The sequence below is a fragment of the Chelonia mydas genome, chromosome 8 (assembly GCF_015237465.2).
Source record: "Chelonia mydas isolate rCheMyd1 chromosome 8, rCheMyd1.pri.v2, whole genome shotgun sequence".
NCBI classification, from domain to species: domain Eukaryota; kingdom Metazoa; phylum Chordata; order Testudines; family Cheloniidae; genus Chelonia; species Chelonia mydas.
The window spans coordinates 37,584,628-37,602,643 of record NC_057854.1 but is presented as its reverse complement, the minus strand read 5'-3'; the positions used below and the strand labels follow the sequence as shown (position 1 = coordinate 37,602,643).

Genomic DNA, 18,016 nt, shown 5'->3' with positions numbered 1-18,016 from the left:
CCGGTGCCACCTTAAAGGCTAACAGATTTATTTGAGCATAAGTTTTCGTGGGTAAAAAACCCACTTCTTCAGATGCATGGAGTGAAAATGGAGGTAATTTTCACTCCATGCATCTGAAGAAGTGAGGTTTTTACCCACGACAACTTATGCTCAAATAAATATGCTTGTCTTTAAGGTGCCACCGGACTCCTTGTTGTTTTTACTTAAACTAGATATCTCATCAGAGAACCCAACCAAAAAAAACCCATGTCAGCCTAACCTCATAGGGCTGTTTTTCCAGGTGGGTCAGAAAACCACATGCAGGCAGCAGCGAAGGGTAAAAATAAGCAGGGGCGACGAAGTGAACCAAAGCATTTGTGGTGCGCGGAAGACAGGTCCGCTTATAACAAGGAACGAGAGACGCCAGTAGTAAGGGAGCGTGTGGGAATAGGAGGCGAGAGGTACAGCACAGGGGTGAGTGGTCGCTAACAGGTGTGTGCAGGGCAGGGGAAGGAGAGGAGCAAGCGGCTTACGAGGTGGAAAGGGCAGTGGGACGCCACAGAGGAGCGGAGTGGGGTGGGGAGGGAAGAGAGGCAGCAGAACTCTCATTACAGTCACAGCAGTGGGGACATGGAGAACCAGTGAGAGCAAGTGCTGTAGAGCGGAAGGTGATCCATTGTGAACACATTCCTCGCCTTTGCCTGTCTCTGAATTGGAAGTGGAAATGGATCAATATTATCGTACATGCTATTTGAGCATCTTTCCGAAGCGGCTTCAAAGGGGAACGTCTTAACCGAGCTCCTGTCCCTCCCCTTTCTCGGATGACCTCACCCCATTGCGCCTTCTGGAGGGCTCTGCAGATTTTAGTTCGAATGGCGCGCTTGCTTTGAACACCACATGATTTGACTGTCAACAAACCAGCAACTACCACGTGGATAGGAGGATAATAACGGTAATGATGGGCCAAATTCTACAAAGGGTCTCGCACTGGATGCTCACTTTGACTTTAGGAAGCCAGTCACCGTTCGTAGCCAAGAGCATCAACCGGCCCAATAGTCACTATGATTCTCATCTCCTCCCATTGGTCTCTCCGTAAATTACCATTTCTGAGCTACACAAGACACCAGAACATAGGCGTCTAGGAGACGTTCCTAGCACCTGCCCTGTCCCCTTCGTTCCAGACAGTTATAATCACAGGACAAACAATACAGCAAACAGAGGTGAAGACTATTAGGCAAGCCCACAAAAACGCAGAGATTCCTATTTAACTATCCCGATATGAATTAGGAGGAAAGATTAAAGGAACTAACTGACTTAGCCTGAATAAGGGCAGGAGGAGTGATCACTCCAGTAGAAAAGAAAGCTAGCTTAAAACTGCAAGGAGAAACGCCCGTAAAAGGGGGGCATATCTTGCAGCTGATATCTGTCCTCTCTAGTGCTCTCGGTCTATCTATAAACCTTAGGTTTTCCATTAGCTTCCGTCATTCTACTACCCAAGAGGTAAAGTCACCCGCCAAGGGTGAAGAGAGCCAGAAGCACAGTCACTGAATATCGGATTTGTGTTCCGAGCACTGTGCTCCGGTAAGGTGTTGGATAAAGGGCTGTAAATAGCCTAAAAGCACCTCCACACGTGGAGGTGGGAAGCAGCTGGCCCCGTACAAATCAAAGCAATAACTCGGTAAACTGGACCGAGCAGTAGAATGGGTATTACAGAAAGCGGGGTTGTGCAAAACTGCAACCTCGTAACTGCAGAGCTGTGGGATCTTATGGCAATGTCACACTTATCACCCATGGCGCACATACAGCATTAAGCAGGAGGCAGGCACCTCAGGTCTGGCTGGCAGCTTTCATCATGTGGGTACTTGGCAGTTGACCCTGGCTTATTTAGTTTATGCTTCTGTTGCCTGTGAAGCCCACACCCACGGATGAGCAGATGGGAGCCTGCTGTTCTACCTTCTGACCAGACCCTCTTTTCTGGGTTCCATGCCCCTTTTCTGTGGGCGCGCCAGCTGTGTGCATCTGTCATACTGAACTGGTCACACTTTACTCCCAAAGAGAAGCTACACATCATCCCCCTTTTCATGTAAGGCTATCCTTCTTTGGCGGATAAGGTATATTACCTTTTCTTTTTTCTTGTCTACTTGCCATTAAACTGAGGGGATGATTGGACCAAAACCTCTGAGATGAGGATCATTCCATTAATATTCAAAGGCGATTGTATCCGAAGGAAAAGGTCTGCGTAAACTGGCCATTAGGAGTAAATAATACATTAAAAAAGAAAAGAAAAAAAGGGTGGGGGAGGAGGATGAATTCAACTGGGGAAACTAAGAGAAAATCCCTGCCAGACAAGGAGAATTTAAAGTGGAATCCTTTGCTTATTGAGGTAATCATGGCAAATTATTTGAAAGCCATTCAGGGTGAGTTTAAGGACTATATATAAGGAGTAAGATGCAAAAAATATACCTCACAACATTTTCAACTGCATAGACCTTAATAAGGAAGATCCACTCATGTAACCCCAAACTCCCAATCCCCCACTCATGCCCACCAATTTCCATCTCATCTCTAACTGCCAGTCCTCTATTTGCCTTTGTCAGACAGAGCATCTGGTTTCCTCGCTTAAATCCTGAGCAACATAACACATTTGAAATCTACTGGTGTAGATTGGGTGTCGGATATTTGGGCTAGATAATCTAATTCAGCTGTTCTCAAACTGTGAGCTGGGTCCCCAAAGTGGGTCACAACCCTGTTTTAATGGGATCACCAGGGTTGGCTTTAGACTTGCTGGGGCCTTTGGCTGACGCCAAAAGTCCGAGCCCCACCACCCAGGGCTGAAGCCAAAGCCTGAGGGCTTCAGCCCTGGGCAGCAGGGCTCAGGTTACAGCCCCCACTCACCTAGGGCTGAAGCTCTCAAGCTTTGGCTTCACCCCCCTCCACCAGGGGGTCGAGGCCCGGGCTTCAGCTTTGGCACCCCTGCCCAGGGCTTTGGTGGGGCTTTGTTCCCTCTTCCTGGGATCGTGTAGTAATTTTTGTTGTCAGAAGGGGGTTGTGGTGCAATGAAGTCTGAGAAACCCTGATCTAATTCAATAGGCCCCTTGCAAATTGATTAACCCCATCATGATACGCAAGGTGCACCAGAATCATGTTACTGTGCTACCACATTTTTGACCAAATTAATCTCTTGCTGCCTTTTTTGTTTATTTTGGTATGGTATTTTTGATAACAATACTTTGTGATCTTATTGTCTCATATTCATAGAATCATAGAATCATAGAATATCAGGGTTGGAAGGGACCTCAGGAGGTCATCTAGTCCAACCCCCTGCTCAAAGCAGGACCAATCCCCAATCAAATCATCCCAGCCAAGGCTTTGTCAAGCCTGACCTTAAAAACTTCCAAGGAAGGAGATTCCACCACCTCCCTAGGTAACGCATTCCAGTGTTTCACCACCCTCCTAGTGAAAAAGTTTTTCCTAATATCCAACCTAAACCTCCCCCACTGCAACTTGAGACCGTTACTCCTTGTCCTGTCCTCTTCTACCACTGAGAATAGTCTAGAACCATCCTCTCTGGAACCACCTCTCAGGTAGTTGAAAGCAGCTATCAAATCCCCCCTCATTCTTCTCTTCCGTAGACTAAACATTCCCAGTTCCCTCAGCCTCTCCTCATAAGTCATATGTTCCAGTGAGTTAGTTTATTGAGTTATATTGAGTGAGTTCGTTTAATCATGTGTCAGAACAGAATTACTGTAAGTAAAGATATCAATACAATTAGTACCCAAAACTGCAACATATAATTATGTAATCATGATACTGCAAAAAAATAAAATAAAATAAAATAAACTTGAGCAGAAAATGTGCAGTACAAAGAGCATGACAAATAAACATTAAAGTTTTGGCCATTTCCAATGTATTTTTCACAAATTACTTTACATCACAGAACTAATCAGTAATGAGCAGCCCTCAGCAGACCCAGAATGAATGCAATTCTAGATGTTCATTGACTTATCTGAACCTTATCTAAACTATTTGGATCTCTTTAGGCTGAAAAATTTGGCTGGAAATTTACACCTGGGTAAAGTGGATATGAAATGCTACCAATGCTGTCACCAATGCAAATGACTACACAAAGGTCAGGACAACAGAGGATCAGGTCCCTTGTGCTCATAGACTTTCACATGTGCTTTCAATTCCAGGCCTGAACAGAAAGCCGAAGTGAAAAAAAACTATCTACATATTTCAAAAGCTTTAAAAAGCTTTAGCATTCATTTTGTTTTAAACATGGGTGATGAATGAGGATGTTAGTTTGCCCACACTTGTTCAGCTATTCTCTTTAATACCTGCAAATCTGTTTTGAGCATTAAACTCTGTCAAAAGTGCATGAAGCCACTTGAGAGATTTTGATCACAAATACATTTGTTCTGTTCTCACTATAAAGTGAACAAACTGATATTTTAAAAAAATCTGTAACTTCCCCACCATCACACACACAAACACACAAAATTAGTCATCCATTTATGTGAAGTTTATGTTGGGAGTGTATTTTTACTACTGACATGAAAACACTTGGAAACAAGGTGTCTAATGGAAATGATGCACCTTTAACTCTGGAAGGATTACCTGCCACAGGTATTTTATGGTCCTATGTACAAATTTTTACAATAGTCTGTTCATTGTCATTCTTCCCTGAAAGAGATAGTCAACTACTGTATTGACATCTTCATTTTTCTTACTGTAATCTACCTCTGTCTCTTCTAGTTATACTCACATCCTTTCTTACAGGCCTCTCTGCAGACAACTTGCTGTTATTTCCCCCCCCTAAAGATGACTTAAGAGAGAGAGAACCAAAGTTCATCACAGTCACCCTTTTCAAAGTAGACTTGAATGTTCTCACCATTTTTCTGCTCCGGTACAAAAGATTTAGATGGTACCTCAAGTAAAATTGATGCTGGAAACAGCAAAATATTCTGACTTTATAGAAACACCTTTAACTACTTTTCAAGCATATTTATGGCAATTTCTTGACTTTTATTTACTGAATAACAATTTTCATTTCCAATGTATATACTGCAATTCTGAAAAAGCACCTTTAATCTTAATATATATATACACAAAAAGAACAATTATTCAGTAGCTTTTCTACATAATATCTGTAGAAGCAATAAGAAGATGACAGAACAGTGGAAGTATTTCATACAATTATGGTTTATACCTGTCAGGGTTCCTTCCCCACTCTGAACTCTAGGGTACAGATGTGGGGACCTGCATGAAAGACCCCCTAAGACCCCTTACCAGCTTAGGTTAAAAACTTCCCCAAGCTACAAACTTTGCCTTGTCTTTGAACAGTATGCTGCCACCACCAAGTGTTTTAAACAAAGAACAGGGAAAGAGACACTTGGAGACATCTCCCCCACTGCCCAAATAGCCCTACACACCCCCTTTCCTGGGGAGGCTTGAGAATAAGATCCTAAGGAATTGGTTACAAAATCATCACAGACCCACCAAACCCCTGGATCTTGGAACAATGGAAAAATCAGTCAGGTTCTTAAAAGAAGGATTTTATTTAAAAAAAAATAAAGGTAAAAATCATCTCTGTAAAATCAGGATGGAAAATACTTGACAGGGTATTCAGATTCAAAACACAGAGGACACCCCTCTGGGCAAAACCTTAAAGTTACAGAAAACAGGAATAAATCTCCCTCTTAACACAGGGAAAATTCACATAAAACAAAAGATAAACTAATCCACCTTGCCTGGCTTACCTATACTGGTTCCAATATTGGAGACTTGGATTAGGATGGGTTGGAGAAGATGGATTTCTGTCTGGCCTCTTTCAGTCCCAAGAGAGAACAACCATGTAAACAAAAAGCACACACACACAAAAAAAAGCCTTCCCCCCACCCAAGATTTGACTGTATCTTGTCCCCTTATTGGTCCTTTGGGTCAGGTGCCAGCCAGGTTAGCTGAGCTTCTTAAGCCTTTACAGGTAACAGGATGTTGCCTCTGGCCAGGAGGGATTTTATAGCACTGTATACAGAAAGGTAGTTACCCTTTCCTTTATATTTATGACACTCTTTTATTAAATGCACAATCACAATATTTTGATTGAATGAGGGAGGTGAGCTCTAATTCTTTCCAGTAGAAAACCCCATTCTCAACGTTCTTTATCTCTATTTCTCATTTAAGTTTCTACCCTCCTGAAAGTCTACCACTTGTGCTAGCAAGAGGAAGAGAAGTCTAATTGTACAAATTACCTATAGATGAGAAAGATGCCATCCCAGACCTCAGTACAAGCTCACATATTAGAACACCAGCTGAACATATCTTTCCTGCTCACTGTGCCATTGTGAAGATATTTTGGTAGGTGGATATCTGTAATACAGAAGCTTAGTGGGGACACAGCGGTATGTTTAGATCAATCTGCCACATAAAATGACTTCATAAGTCTTTGCTACCATCTAGGGCACATACCGTATTTTCATAAATACCAGCTTTATTTTAACAGAATCATAGAATCATAGAACCATAGGGTTAGAAGGGGCCGCAAGGGTCATCTAGTCTAACCCCCTGCCAAGATGCAGGATTTGTTGTGTCTAAACCATCCAAAACAGGTGGCGATCTAGCCTCGTTTTGAAAACCTCTAGTGAAGGAGCTTCCACAACCTCTCCAGGCAGTGTGTTCCATTATCCTACTGTTCTTATCATTAGGAAATTTTTCCTGAGATTTAGTCTAAATCTGCTATTGTGGAGTTTGAACCCATTGCCTCTTGTCCTACCCTTTGTGGCAAAAGAGGACAACTTTTCTCCATCTTTTTATGGCAGCCTTTCTAGAATTTGAAGACCGCTATCATTTCCCCCCTTAATCTCCTCTTATCCAAGCTAACCATACTCAGTTCCTTCAGCCTTTGCTCAGATGGCTTGCATTCCACCCCTTTGATCATATTTGTCCCTTGCCTCTGGATCCTTTCCAGTTTCTCTACATCCTTTCTATACGCTGGTGACCAAAACTGGACACAGTACTCCAGCTAAGGCTTAACCAGCACCCAATAGAGGGGTACTATCACCTCCCATGACTTGCATGCTATGCCTCTGTTAATGCAACCCAAAATTGCATTTGCTTTTTTTGCAACAGCATCACATTGTTGACTCATGCTGATGCTGTGATCCACCAGAACTCCCAGATCCTTTTCAGTAGTACTGCTGCCAAGCCAGTTATCCCACATTCTGTATTGGTGCATTTGGTTTTTCTTCCCTGAGTATAGCACCTTATATGCATCTTTGTTGAATTTCCTTTCTTGTTTATAGCCCAGTTCTCCAGTTTGTCAAGATCCCATTGAATTTTATCTCTATCATCTAAAGTGTTTGCAGCCCCCTAGCTTTATGTCATCTGCAAATTTGATCAGCATGCTCTCTATTCCTACATCCAGGTCATTAATAAAGATGTTAAATAACACAGGACCCAGAACAGAGCCCAGTGGAACCACACTTGAGACCCCCTTCCAATCTGACATTCCATTCATAGTTACTCTTTGTTTGCCCTTGCTTAACCAATTATGTATCCACTTAATGATAGTTCAGCCAGCCCCACATTTCTCCTGCTTTCTTATCAGAATGTCATGTGGCACTGTGTCAAAAGCCTTGCTAAAGTCCAGGTATATTATGTCCACTGCATTCCCTTTTAACATTTTCATCAAAGCCATCATCACAATTGACTCTAACTGACACACTTGGCAGAATCATCAAGCAAGACAAGTCCAGACAGAGCCATGGAGACAAAATTACCCTTTCATCCCCAGATGTGCTCCTCCAGTTCGCAGCTGGAGCACATTGATGGATACAGCATGGGGGGGAGGGGCAATGTCCACTTCTGCTGCCCTGGGTCTGAGGATGAAAAGAGGATTTGAGTCTCCAAGACTGTTGTTAAGCACCTTTCACAAGAACTACATTCTGTTCAAAACTGTAAAAGGTAAATACGTTTAAAACCACAGAAACTAAAATTCTAGCTGAAACAGACAATGCCTTTTTTTTTTGCAATACTCAGCGAAGACGGGAATACATAATACAACACAAATATAGATAGTATCACAAAGAGGAGGGCGGTCAAGAGTCTTCATTTAAGGACACCCGAAGTAAAGGGAATACATTTAGAAAGTTAATCTCAGGTTAAATATTAGAAAAATGCTAATAGGTGTAAGAGAGACAAGGTGGGTGAGGTAATAACTTTTAGAGGATCAGCTTCTGTTGGTGACAGAGATAAGCTTTCCAGTGTATGTAAGCTCCAAAGACCGTCTCTCTCACCAACAGAAGCTATTCCAATAAAAGATATTACCCCACTCACCTTATCTCTCTAATATCCTGGGCCCAACATGGCTACAACATCACTGCATTACAACAATATAGTTAGTATAAGGGCATTTGAAACAATCTGCTAAAGTAGATTGTGGAATTATGTCATCTGGAGATGTTCAAGGCTGTCATATGACACATCTAAAATACGGATGCTGCAGGGAAAATATTGGCACAATACGGGGGAATGGTCTAACATACCATAGTTCCCTTCGGAGTCGAATAATTCCCTGACTGCAGACTTTCCACCACTAGAGAGTGAAAGTGTCTGAAGTAGTAGTTGGTCCCATACAACAAATAAACTCTGACGTATTCTTCATTGAAAATACTCAAAATAGTAAAATAGTCTATGAAAATGTTTTCCATAAAGGACGCTGAGAGCTTTCCATATATTCTGAGAATGGAAACATTCACTTCTCCAGTATCATAATGCAGATGATGCTGATCAGAATGAAACTGAAAAGTTTCACAGGATTTTCACTATTAACTCTTAGAACAGGTGTTTATGAGGTAAAACTTGGTTCTATTTGCAGTCTACATACTTGCTGCAGAACTACAGGGAAGCACTACCCAGGAACCCTTAGATTACTGGTAGAAATATTCTCTACGTTAGCAAGACTTGCATTTCAGGAAGGTGTCTCACCTGTGCCTGGCTGTCAGAGCTGAGGTTTCCCCTGCCAGAGTCATTCCCCCTGCCAGAATCCTCAGCAGAAAGGAGAATGTCGGTCAAAGCCTTTTGGCCCGGTTTGAGAAAGGTGAACTCCTTCTGCCCCGAATCGGCAGCTAAGCACACCTCGTAAGAATAAGGTAACTGCAAAGTCCCATTGCTGTAGTTGCAAGAGAATTTGGGGTCGAGACTAGAATAAAGATCCGGATTGTAAGATCCAGAAACTGGGGGAGTTCTAGGTCTCCGACGTTTAAAAATTAAAACCGATATCGCTGTAAAAAGGAATAAAAACGAAATCAAAGCTAGAGCTACCACCAAAATAACAGTAAAGCCAGACTGAGATGCCCAGTCACCCGATTGGTCGCTCATTTCCGGAAGAGCCTCTTGGAAGTTCTCGGCAAACACCAGGTTGAGAGTCACTGTGGCGGACAGAGGCGGCTGCCCGTTGTCCTTCACCAGGGTGACCAGCCTGTGCTTCACATCATCGCTGTCCGCAAAGGCTCGGGCTGTCCGGATCTCCCCGCTCTGCAGCCCCATACTGAAGAGCGACAGGTCCGTGGCCTGGAGCAGGTGGTAGGAGAGCCAGGCATTGTGTCCCGAGTCAGCATCCACCGCCACCACCTTAGTCACCAGATAACCTGCCTCGGCCGAGCGAGGCACCATCTCGAACAAGGCGGAGCCATCGGCTCCGAGCGAAGGGTACAGGATGCGAGGGGCGTTATCATTCTGATCCACAATAAACACCCTGACGGTGACATTGCTGCTGAGAGGCGGGGACCCGCCGTCTTGGGCCTTCACTTGCATCTCAAACTCCCGGAATTGCTCGTAGTCGAAGGAGCGCTGCGCATAGATCGCTCCGGTCTGAGAGTTAATGGAGATGTAGGAGGAGAGAGGCACCTCTTCGAGGTTGCTGCTCAGGATGGAGTAAGTGACTTGGGCGTTCCGGTCCAGATCCCGGTCTGAGGCGTTTACACTGAAAATAGAGGCTCCCGAGGGATTGTTCTCTGGCACATAGGCGGTGTAGGAAGGTTTCTCAAAGACAGGCGCGTTGTCATTGATATCCGAGATCTGCAACAGGATGGTTTTCTGGGTGGAGAGTGGGGGAGAGCCTTTGTCTGTGGCGGTGATTGTGATATTGTACTCCGGGGTCCTTTCCCTGTCCAGGGTGCTGTCTGTGAGGAGCTTGTAGTAGTTATTAGAGGACGATATTATTTTAAACGGCAACTCATCTTGGAAATGACAAAACACGATCCCGTTATCTCCAGAATCTTGATCGATTACATTGATCAGAGCTATCACTGTCCCGGGCACGGAGTCTTCGGGGATGGCGCTGGCCAGGGATGCGAGTGTTACCTCGGGGGCATTGTCGTTCTCATCAAGAACCTCGAACTTCACTTCGCAGTGTGTCACTAGTCCGCCTCCATCCTTTGCTTCTACTACCAGGGTGTAGTCACGTGTCTCCTCAAAGTCCAAGGGCTCCTTTACTGTGATTTCCCCGGTTTCTGGGTCCAGACTGAATTTCTGACAGGCCTTTTCTGGAGTGTGGCTGAAGACGTAGCTGATCTGAGCGTACGAACCTTCATCGTTGTCGGTGGCTTTAACTTGAAGCACTAAGGAGCCCGTCGGTGCATTTTCCCTTAGGCTGACTTTGTAGAGCTCCTGAGTGAAAATGGGGGGGTTGTCATTGGCGTCGGTGACATTAATCGATATCTGGGCGGTCCCAGTTCTCCGCGGCTCTCCCCCATCCACAGCCGCGAGGATCAAGTGAAGGCTGCGCTGGCTTTCCCGGTCCAGGGGTTTCTGCAGCACTAACTCTGCATATTTATTGCCATCCCGGCTCTCTTTGACTTCCAGGATGAAATCCTGATTGGGGCTCAGCTGGTAACTCTGCAGAGAATTCACCCCAACGTCAGGGTCTTCAGCATTTCCCAGGAGAAAGCGAGCACCTGGTAAAGTAGATTCACTCATCTCTAGTTTGATATTATCTTTTAAGAAACGCGGGGCATTATCGTTAATGTCCTGGATCGCGACATTTATGTGGAAAACATTCAAGGGATTTTCCAGCACAGTCTCGAAATTTATGACGCAGAGTTGAGATGTCCCGCAAATCTCCTCCCGGTCTATCCTGTCATTCACATAGACTTTGCCACTTTCTCCATTCACGAGGAAGTGTTGCTTTTTAACTGCAGAGAGAACACGGAGCTTCCGGTTGGGCAGTTCTCTCACACTCAGCCCCAAATCCTTGGCGAGATTCCCCACAAGGGAACCTTTCGCCATTTCCTCGGGAATTGAATAACGGATCTGCTCCGAGACCGCCCCGCAGAACAAAACGAATAGGAAGAGAAACAGCAGTACCTGCCGTGTGACTGCCCGATTCGGCTCTCGGATTTCCATCCCGGCTCTGTCAACTTTACTCTCTCATCTCTTGCTTTATTTTGATTACTTTAGTTGTTTGGAAATCCCATCAGGGTGAAGTAATCCGCGATAAGGAAGAGTAAATATAGCTCCGATTGTCTGCTTAAGGGTACATTGTGCTCCGAGGAGATTCCTTTTCATAGAGAGACAGTGACTGTCTCCCTGCAGTTTCCTCTGCGATCTGCGTTGTGTGATGGAGCAATCGCTGCGCAGGAGGCTCCGATGGATCTCCGGCCCCAGCCCTGGCTCCGCATTGGCCAACAGCGGCACTCTGAGTCTCAACGGGAGAACTGCAGTAGCAGTGATCTTATCACCGCACCAACACAGCTCTAGCGACTATAATGAAAGAATCCCCCCTTGCTAAACACTATATTCTAAATCTATAGCATTGTAACATTGTCAAACGTGAACAGTTGCGTCCCAGTTGACTGTGGACTTCATGTTTTTTGTGTGTGTGAGTTTATATATATACTCAATTTAGAGTATACCAAACCGCTATTTTACGGGGAATGGAATAATGGAACAGTACGAAGGGTGACTGTGCACATCTTTATATACCCAGGACTATTACTGAGAAGAGGAAAGAACGTTCCAGCAGTTACAATTGTTTCCACATATGGAATCACAATTCCCACACACCCAGATTTCTGTGAGCGCCAACAAATAATAGTTCTGAAAAATTTGACAGAAATATTTTAATATTGTAAAAGAGAAGAGTAGGTCGGTATAAACTTGTGAGCAAAACAAATTTTGAGTGGTTTACCTTAAGGTCCTTTTTGTCCGCTAAAAAATTCTCGTTTTCCTGTACATCAAACAAACACAGAAAAGAAAAGAAAAAAGAGAAAACCCCTCCCATTGAAGGAACAGTGCATACACTTCTAAAAGCTGAGAAAAAGGCCTGTTGTGGTAAACTACACTATATTTAAAAAGTAGGCGTACTTCTCTCACAGAACGAACCCCAGGAACACAAATGCTGCCAGAAGAACGCTTACGTGTTCCAAACATGAAACGTTCTGAAACCATGACCATGTTCCTGTAACATCCCTGTATTCAAAGGCCTTCCCGTGATGCAAAAATAAATTAAATAATTCAAGATGGCAACATAAAAAAGAACAAAATTATCTATAACTATATAACCACAACTCCAAAGATATTTCAGTCATTCACTTATCTCTGTATTAATGCGCATGGTTTACAAACACATAATGCTTATTTAATAAAAGATCTTAAGAAATTTTAGAATATTTTTCCTATGTTAATTAATAAACGTGAAAGCGTCAGTACGGTATGCCACTATCCATCGTAATTTGTTAAGGCTCAAAATTAGGACACAACAACATTATTATTGAGAAAAATGTGAAAAATGTTGATTTAATCTTTCTCTCTTTAAAAGCTATGTTGTCCTAGATTAACAGTAATATACTTTCTTGAAAGCTAAATTTCTAACAAAATAATCAGCTATGCAGGCCCATGTAATCTTTGCGGTAAAGAACACTATTCCACACAACTGAATAAAGACTGTGTCAGGGTGAAAACGAACCTCTGTTTCTTAAGAATAAGGGAAGGATATTAAGATACCTGTTTGTAACACAAATTCCAGAAAATAATTCATTTTGCAAACCTAAAAATAGCACGACATTGGCTTTCTAGACAATAGCAAAGAAAATGCCAGGGCCATCGGGTGACACTCAAAACACTCAATGGAAACCACTCGGTTTATTATAGAGAAACAGACACACTCTCCCTTCCCTCGCTCTCTCCAATATACGAACATATAAATTAGTATCTTTACTGATGAGCCTTCTAGAAATCCACAGATACCAACAATTTCAGATAAAAAATGATAAAGCTCAAAAGTTATAGGCTCACCTGAACTGAGGTCTTATCCTCGTAACTAATGTTTAATTCTTCAGTAACTAGAATAGGATCCTTTCTCTCACAAGTCTGCTGACTGGTCAGAGTATTTGAATAGTTTGATTTGGTAACGTTGAGTTGGCTCTTTCTGGAGTCCGTGGTTAGAGAAACCTCATGTGAGTAGGAGTGAAGAAAAGCTCTGACTCCATCGATCCCCGCAAACTGCGAGACGGGAACTCCACTGAAAGTCACACTCGAGGAGTCAAACAGCTGCGAGTTTCTCCACCTGCGGAGCCTCAGGGCCAGTAACACTAGGATAAAGGTAAAGAACAAGCAGGAAACGGAAGCCACAGCGATCACCAAATACAAGGTGAGGCTGGACTGAAGGTCTGCAGGAGCTGAGAGACTGCTTAAATCGGAGAGGATTTCGGGGATCCTGTCAGCCACCACCACCGTGACAGTGGCCGTGGCAGAGAGAGGGGGCTGCCCGTTGTCCTTCACTAAAACCACCAGACTTTGCTTGAGCGCATCTTTGTCTACAAAGGAGCGCGCTGTCCTGATCTCGCCGCTGTGGAGTCCCACAGAGAAGAGCCCCGGCTCTGTAGCCTTCAGCAGCTGGTAGGAGAGCCAGGCGTTCTGCCCGGAGTCTGCATCCACCGCCACCACCTTAGTGACCAGGTAACCCGGCTCGGAGGAGCGAGGGGCCAACTCCACTCCCGTGGAGCCATCGGTGGGAAAGGAGGGGTGTAAGATGTGCGGGCTGTTGTCATTCTGATCCAGTATAAAGAGAGTGACGGAGACATTACTGCTGAGAGGTGGGGAACCCCCATCCTGAGCCTGCACTTGGAACCGAATCTCCCGGAACTGTTCGTAATCGAAGGAGCGCAGAGCGTAGAGAGCCCCAGTCTCGGAGTTAATGGAGATGGAGGAGGACAAAGGCACTTCGCTTCTGTCTCCTTCAATAATGGAGTAAGTGACTCTCGCGTTTTCCCCCCAGTCGGGGTCACTCGCCCTCAGGGAGAAAACGGAGACTCCTCTCGGGTTATTCTCAGTGACGTAACCGGTGTAGGATGTTTTATCGAAGAAAGGGGCGTTGTCGTTCGTGTCTAAAATCTGGAGCGAGATCGTGGTGGCTGTAGAAAGAGGAGGAGTCCCATTGTCCGTGGCGGTCACTGTGATGTTGTATGCTGCCACCTGCTCCCTGTCCAGGGCTCGGTCTGTCACCAGACTGTAATAATTCTCGAAGGGTTTCTTCAGCTGGAAGGGGAGGTCGCTGGCTAACGAACAAGTGACCTCCCCGTTCTCTCCTGAATCTAGATCTTGTACATCTAAAAGAGCGATGACAGTCCCGAGGGGAGAGTCCTCGGGGATCGAGCTGATGAGAGACCTGAGAGCGATTTCCGGAGCGTTGTCATTCACATCGCCAACAACGATCACAATTTTGGACCTGCCAAAAAGTCCTCCCCCGTCATGCGCTTGTACCTCAATTTCATACAATGAAGCTTCCTCAAAGTCCAGATTTCCCACAATAGTTACATCTCCCGTGTTAGAATCCAAGCGGAATATTTTGGAAGCTTTGTCTGTGATTTTTTGGAAAGAGTATTTCACCTCTTTGTTGACTCCTTCATCCGGATCAGTGGCTTTTACTGTGACAACCGGGGAACCTTCAGGCACGTTTTCCCAAATGCTCACTCTGTAGACAGGCTGGCTAAAAACTGGGGCATTGTCATTAGAATCGAGAACAATGACGCGGATTTGCGCAGTGCGGGATCTGACTGGATCTCCCCCGTCAGTGGCTGTGAGGACTAGATCGTGAACAGCTTGTTCTTCCCGGTCTAGAGACTTTTCCAGCACCATTTCGGCATATTTAACTCCATCGGTTCCCGTTTGCACATCAAGAGAGAAATGCCTGTTATTGCTGAGCTGGTAGCTCTGGAGAGAATTAATACCCAAATCTGAGTCATGGGCATCACCCAAAGGAAACCGCGATCCCGGTGTTGTTGTCTCGCTGACTTTTAACTCAATTTCTTCTCTCTGGAAGCTGGGAGCATTGTCATTAATATCTGTGATTTCAATTTCAACTCTATAAAGCTTCATTTTATCCTCCACTATAACCTCACAGTTTAACAAACACTCCTCCAGCGCGCCACAGATCTGCTCTCTGTCTATCCTCTCTGTGGTTATTAAATGGCCACTCTTAAAATTCAAAGCAAAATACTGGGTCCTACCTCTGGAAGCAATGCGGACTGCGCGGTTTGAGAGCTGCTTTACTTCCAGCCCCAGATCCTTTGCGACATTCCCCACGAAAGATCCTATCTCCATTTCTTCCGGAATCGAATAGCGAATTTGCCCAGAAGCTGACTCCCAAACGGTAGCGAACATAAAGCAGAACAGGGCTCGCCCTTTGCAGTGCCGTAGCTTTTGCGTTTCTGGCACTCCCATGCTGGTCTGGAGACGCCGCCTTTGGATTTTATCTTTGGCAGAATGTTTCCGAAAATATTTATAGTTAAAACCAAAGCCACTTGCAGCGAATATCACCTTTTAATGTTCATACCCGGTGAGTGTGAATCTGATCTCTGTGTTCTGTGCTGTGAAACAGCGGGGCTCGGCTGGCTGGATCTCTCAGCGCATTTCGCTTCCTGATTGGTGAACAGCGGCGCTCAGAGTCTCAACCAATAACTGCACGCGCTTCCTGCTGGGGTTTTTAGACTGATAGTGTATTGGAATTTTAATCTGATAGGCAACATTCTACCCTGGGTGGTTTCTCCTTGTTAGGGATATGTGAGAGCTTGAAATGCTCCCAAGTAATGAAGAAAAATGTTGGTGGTCAGGAATCTGGGTTGTTATGCACAAATATGTAGAAATAATATTTTATGTGTTTTTAATATGTTTATGCGTGAATTACATGTGAACAGATTTGCCAAGGATTATTATGTCTAAATCTATGCTTTCCCACCTGACTGTCCTTGGTGGTGCACTTATGCACTCTTAAGTTGCTATATACTAATATGCTCTTTTAGTAAAGTTCTTATTGAGTTGTACATTAGCAGCATTAAATATTATATTTTTATATTTCAGTTATATTTGGCTGTTCATGTTCGTTACTTAATTCATGTTATTCATTTATATCGCAATGGCTATAATATGAATAGAAAACTCAGGTGTGCCATCTATGGGTGAGCTCTATCTAATAGAGGATATAAAATTATTTGTATTCCATATATTTTCCAGTTTTCACTCTCAGTTATTTAATAGCTACTAAAGAGGGACGCTATTGGCTTCCCAGAAAACTCTAACACAAGAGGAAGATATGTAACTATAATTCACTAACTGAAAACACAAAAGTACATATATTTGTGTATGTATATACACACCACACACAAGGTATATGTATATATATATAGGTAATTGGGCCTTTATATATATGTGTGTGTGTATGTAATATATATACGACATGTGTTGTAGTAATGTCAATGTGATAAACTAAAAAGCCGTGTGAGAAATAAAATCACAGGATCCTCCATCCTTCGTTTATCAGCACGGTTGAGCACGTCAACTGCATTTTGTCCACAAAGTCCCCTCTTCCTGGACAACTCCTAACGTTCCAGACCTCTGAGCAGCTTCAAATATCCGCTATCACTAAAACATCAACCAGCCAAGGGAAATTCCCCTCCCCCAAAATGAGGAATATGTCCCTCCTCGCTACTCCTAAAAACAATCGTTCTGGGCCCAGGCCCTTGACAGTCAATATTTACCATACACCTGTGACAATTCATACAGCCGTGACAATTCTCATTGTCGAAATCTCGCCACCGGGAGGGCTAGACTCAGGGTCTCTGGGCAGAACACGTACAGCTTTCCAAAGTGTGACCCAGCACTTGCTTCTAGTTCTGGTAAATGAGTCTGGAAAGTTTTAAATATTATATATTTCTGTATATCAAGAATTATAAAGCACATTTTAAGAAACTCGATGGCTCCCTATTATCCCAGAGCATTTGGAATAGTGGGAATTAAAGCAACCTGGCCTGATAGGTGTAGGTATAGGGGGAAAGGGCACAATTACCTTTTTCAGACTTTCCAAAACATTTGAAAAACAGTCTTTCTCTGCGGGATGTATGGCCATGTACGGAATATAGGACAGTAGGGCAAAAGAGATTTATCATTACTCGTCTGGGAGGAGCTGCAAGATTCACTCATGGCTTTGCCACAGGTGAGCAATGAAGCCATCACAAATCCGCATAATTGAAAGCTTTTATATCACACCTGAAAACCAGGCTATATAAGCGACATAAAAGAGAGTCCTCCAGGGGTACTGGAGGAGTAAAAAGGGTATCTTTATATATTTATGACTATATCATCTGTCCAAGATGTTGTAGAACATTAATCAAAGAAGACTTCTGCAAAATAAGCAGTATGTAGAGTGGTTATTTTTTAAAAAATTATGCATTAAAATGAATTGAAACATTTGTTCTGTACTATTAGAAAATATATCTTTTACTTCAGGTATCTAGATTTTTTTGAGAATAAAGTTATTCTAAGGAAATGTTTTGAATGAGAGGAAGGATGTTCACTCTTAAAAGAAAGAAAAATATCTTGTAATTAAAACAGCGGATTGGGATTTAGGAGTCTTGAGTTTGATTCCGAACTCTGTTTCAGACTTCTTTTGTGATCAACAGGAGGTCTAATTTTACTTAAATTCATCATCTGTAAAATGGGGGTAACCTTACTCTAGGTAGCAGGAATGTCATGAGTACAAATT

General features: G+C 43.7%; 1 protein-coding gene and 1 pseudogene across 30 annotated transcripts in view; both read right to left on the bottom strand.

The window, feature by feature from the left end:
• Positions 1-18,016, bottom strand: part of LOC102931528 (protocadherin gamma-C5) — a 361,684-nt gene that overhangs the window by 52,520 nt on the left and 291,148 nt on the right. The window contains exons 1-2 of one of the 30 annotated variants that reach the window (XM_043552920.1): positions 8,965-11,610; positions 7,758-7,856 (exon numbers count right to left, since the gene is read on the bottom strand). The exons of 26 other annotated variants lie outside the window; for them this stretch is intronic. In XM_043552920.1, coding sequence (XP_043408855.1) covers positions 7,758-7,856; positions 8,965-11,382 — 2,517 coding nt within the window. In that variant the 5' untranslated portion in view covers positions 11,383-11,610. Of the gene's footprint in view, positions 1-7,757; positions 7,857-8,964; positions 11,658-13,272; positions 15,896-18,016 lie in introns of those variants that run through there. 3 more of the 30 variants (XM_043552924.1, XM_043552925.1, XM_037907153.2) reach the window with 3 other exon arrangements.
• LOC102936717 overlaps positions 1-18,016 on the bottom strand; it is a 274,924-nt pseudogene that overhangs the window by 40,162 nt on the left and 216,746 nt on the right.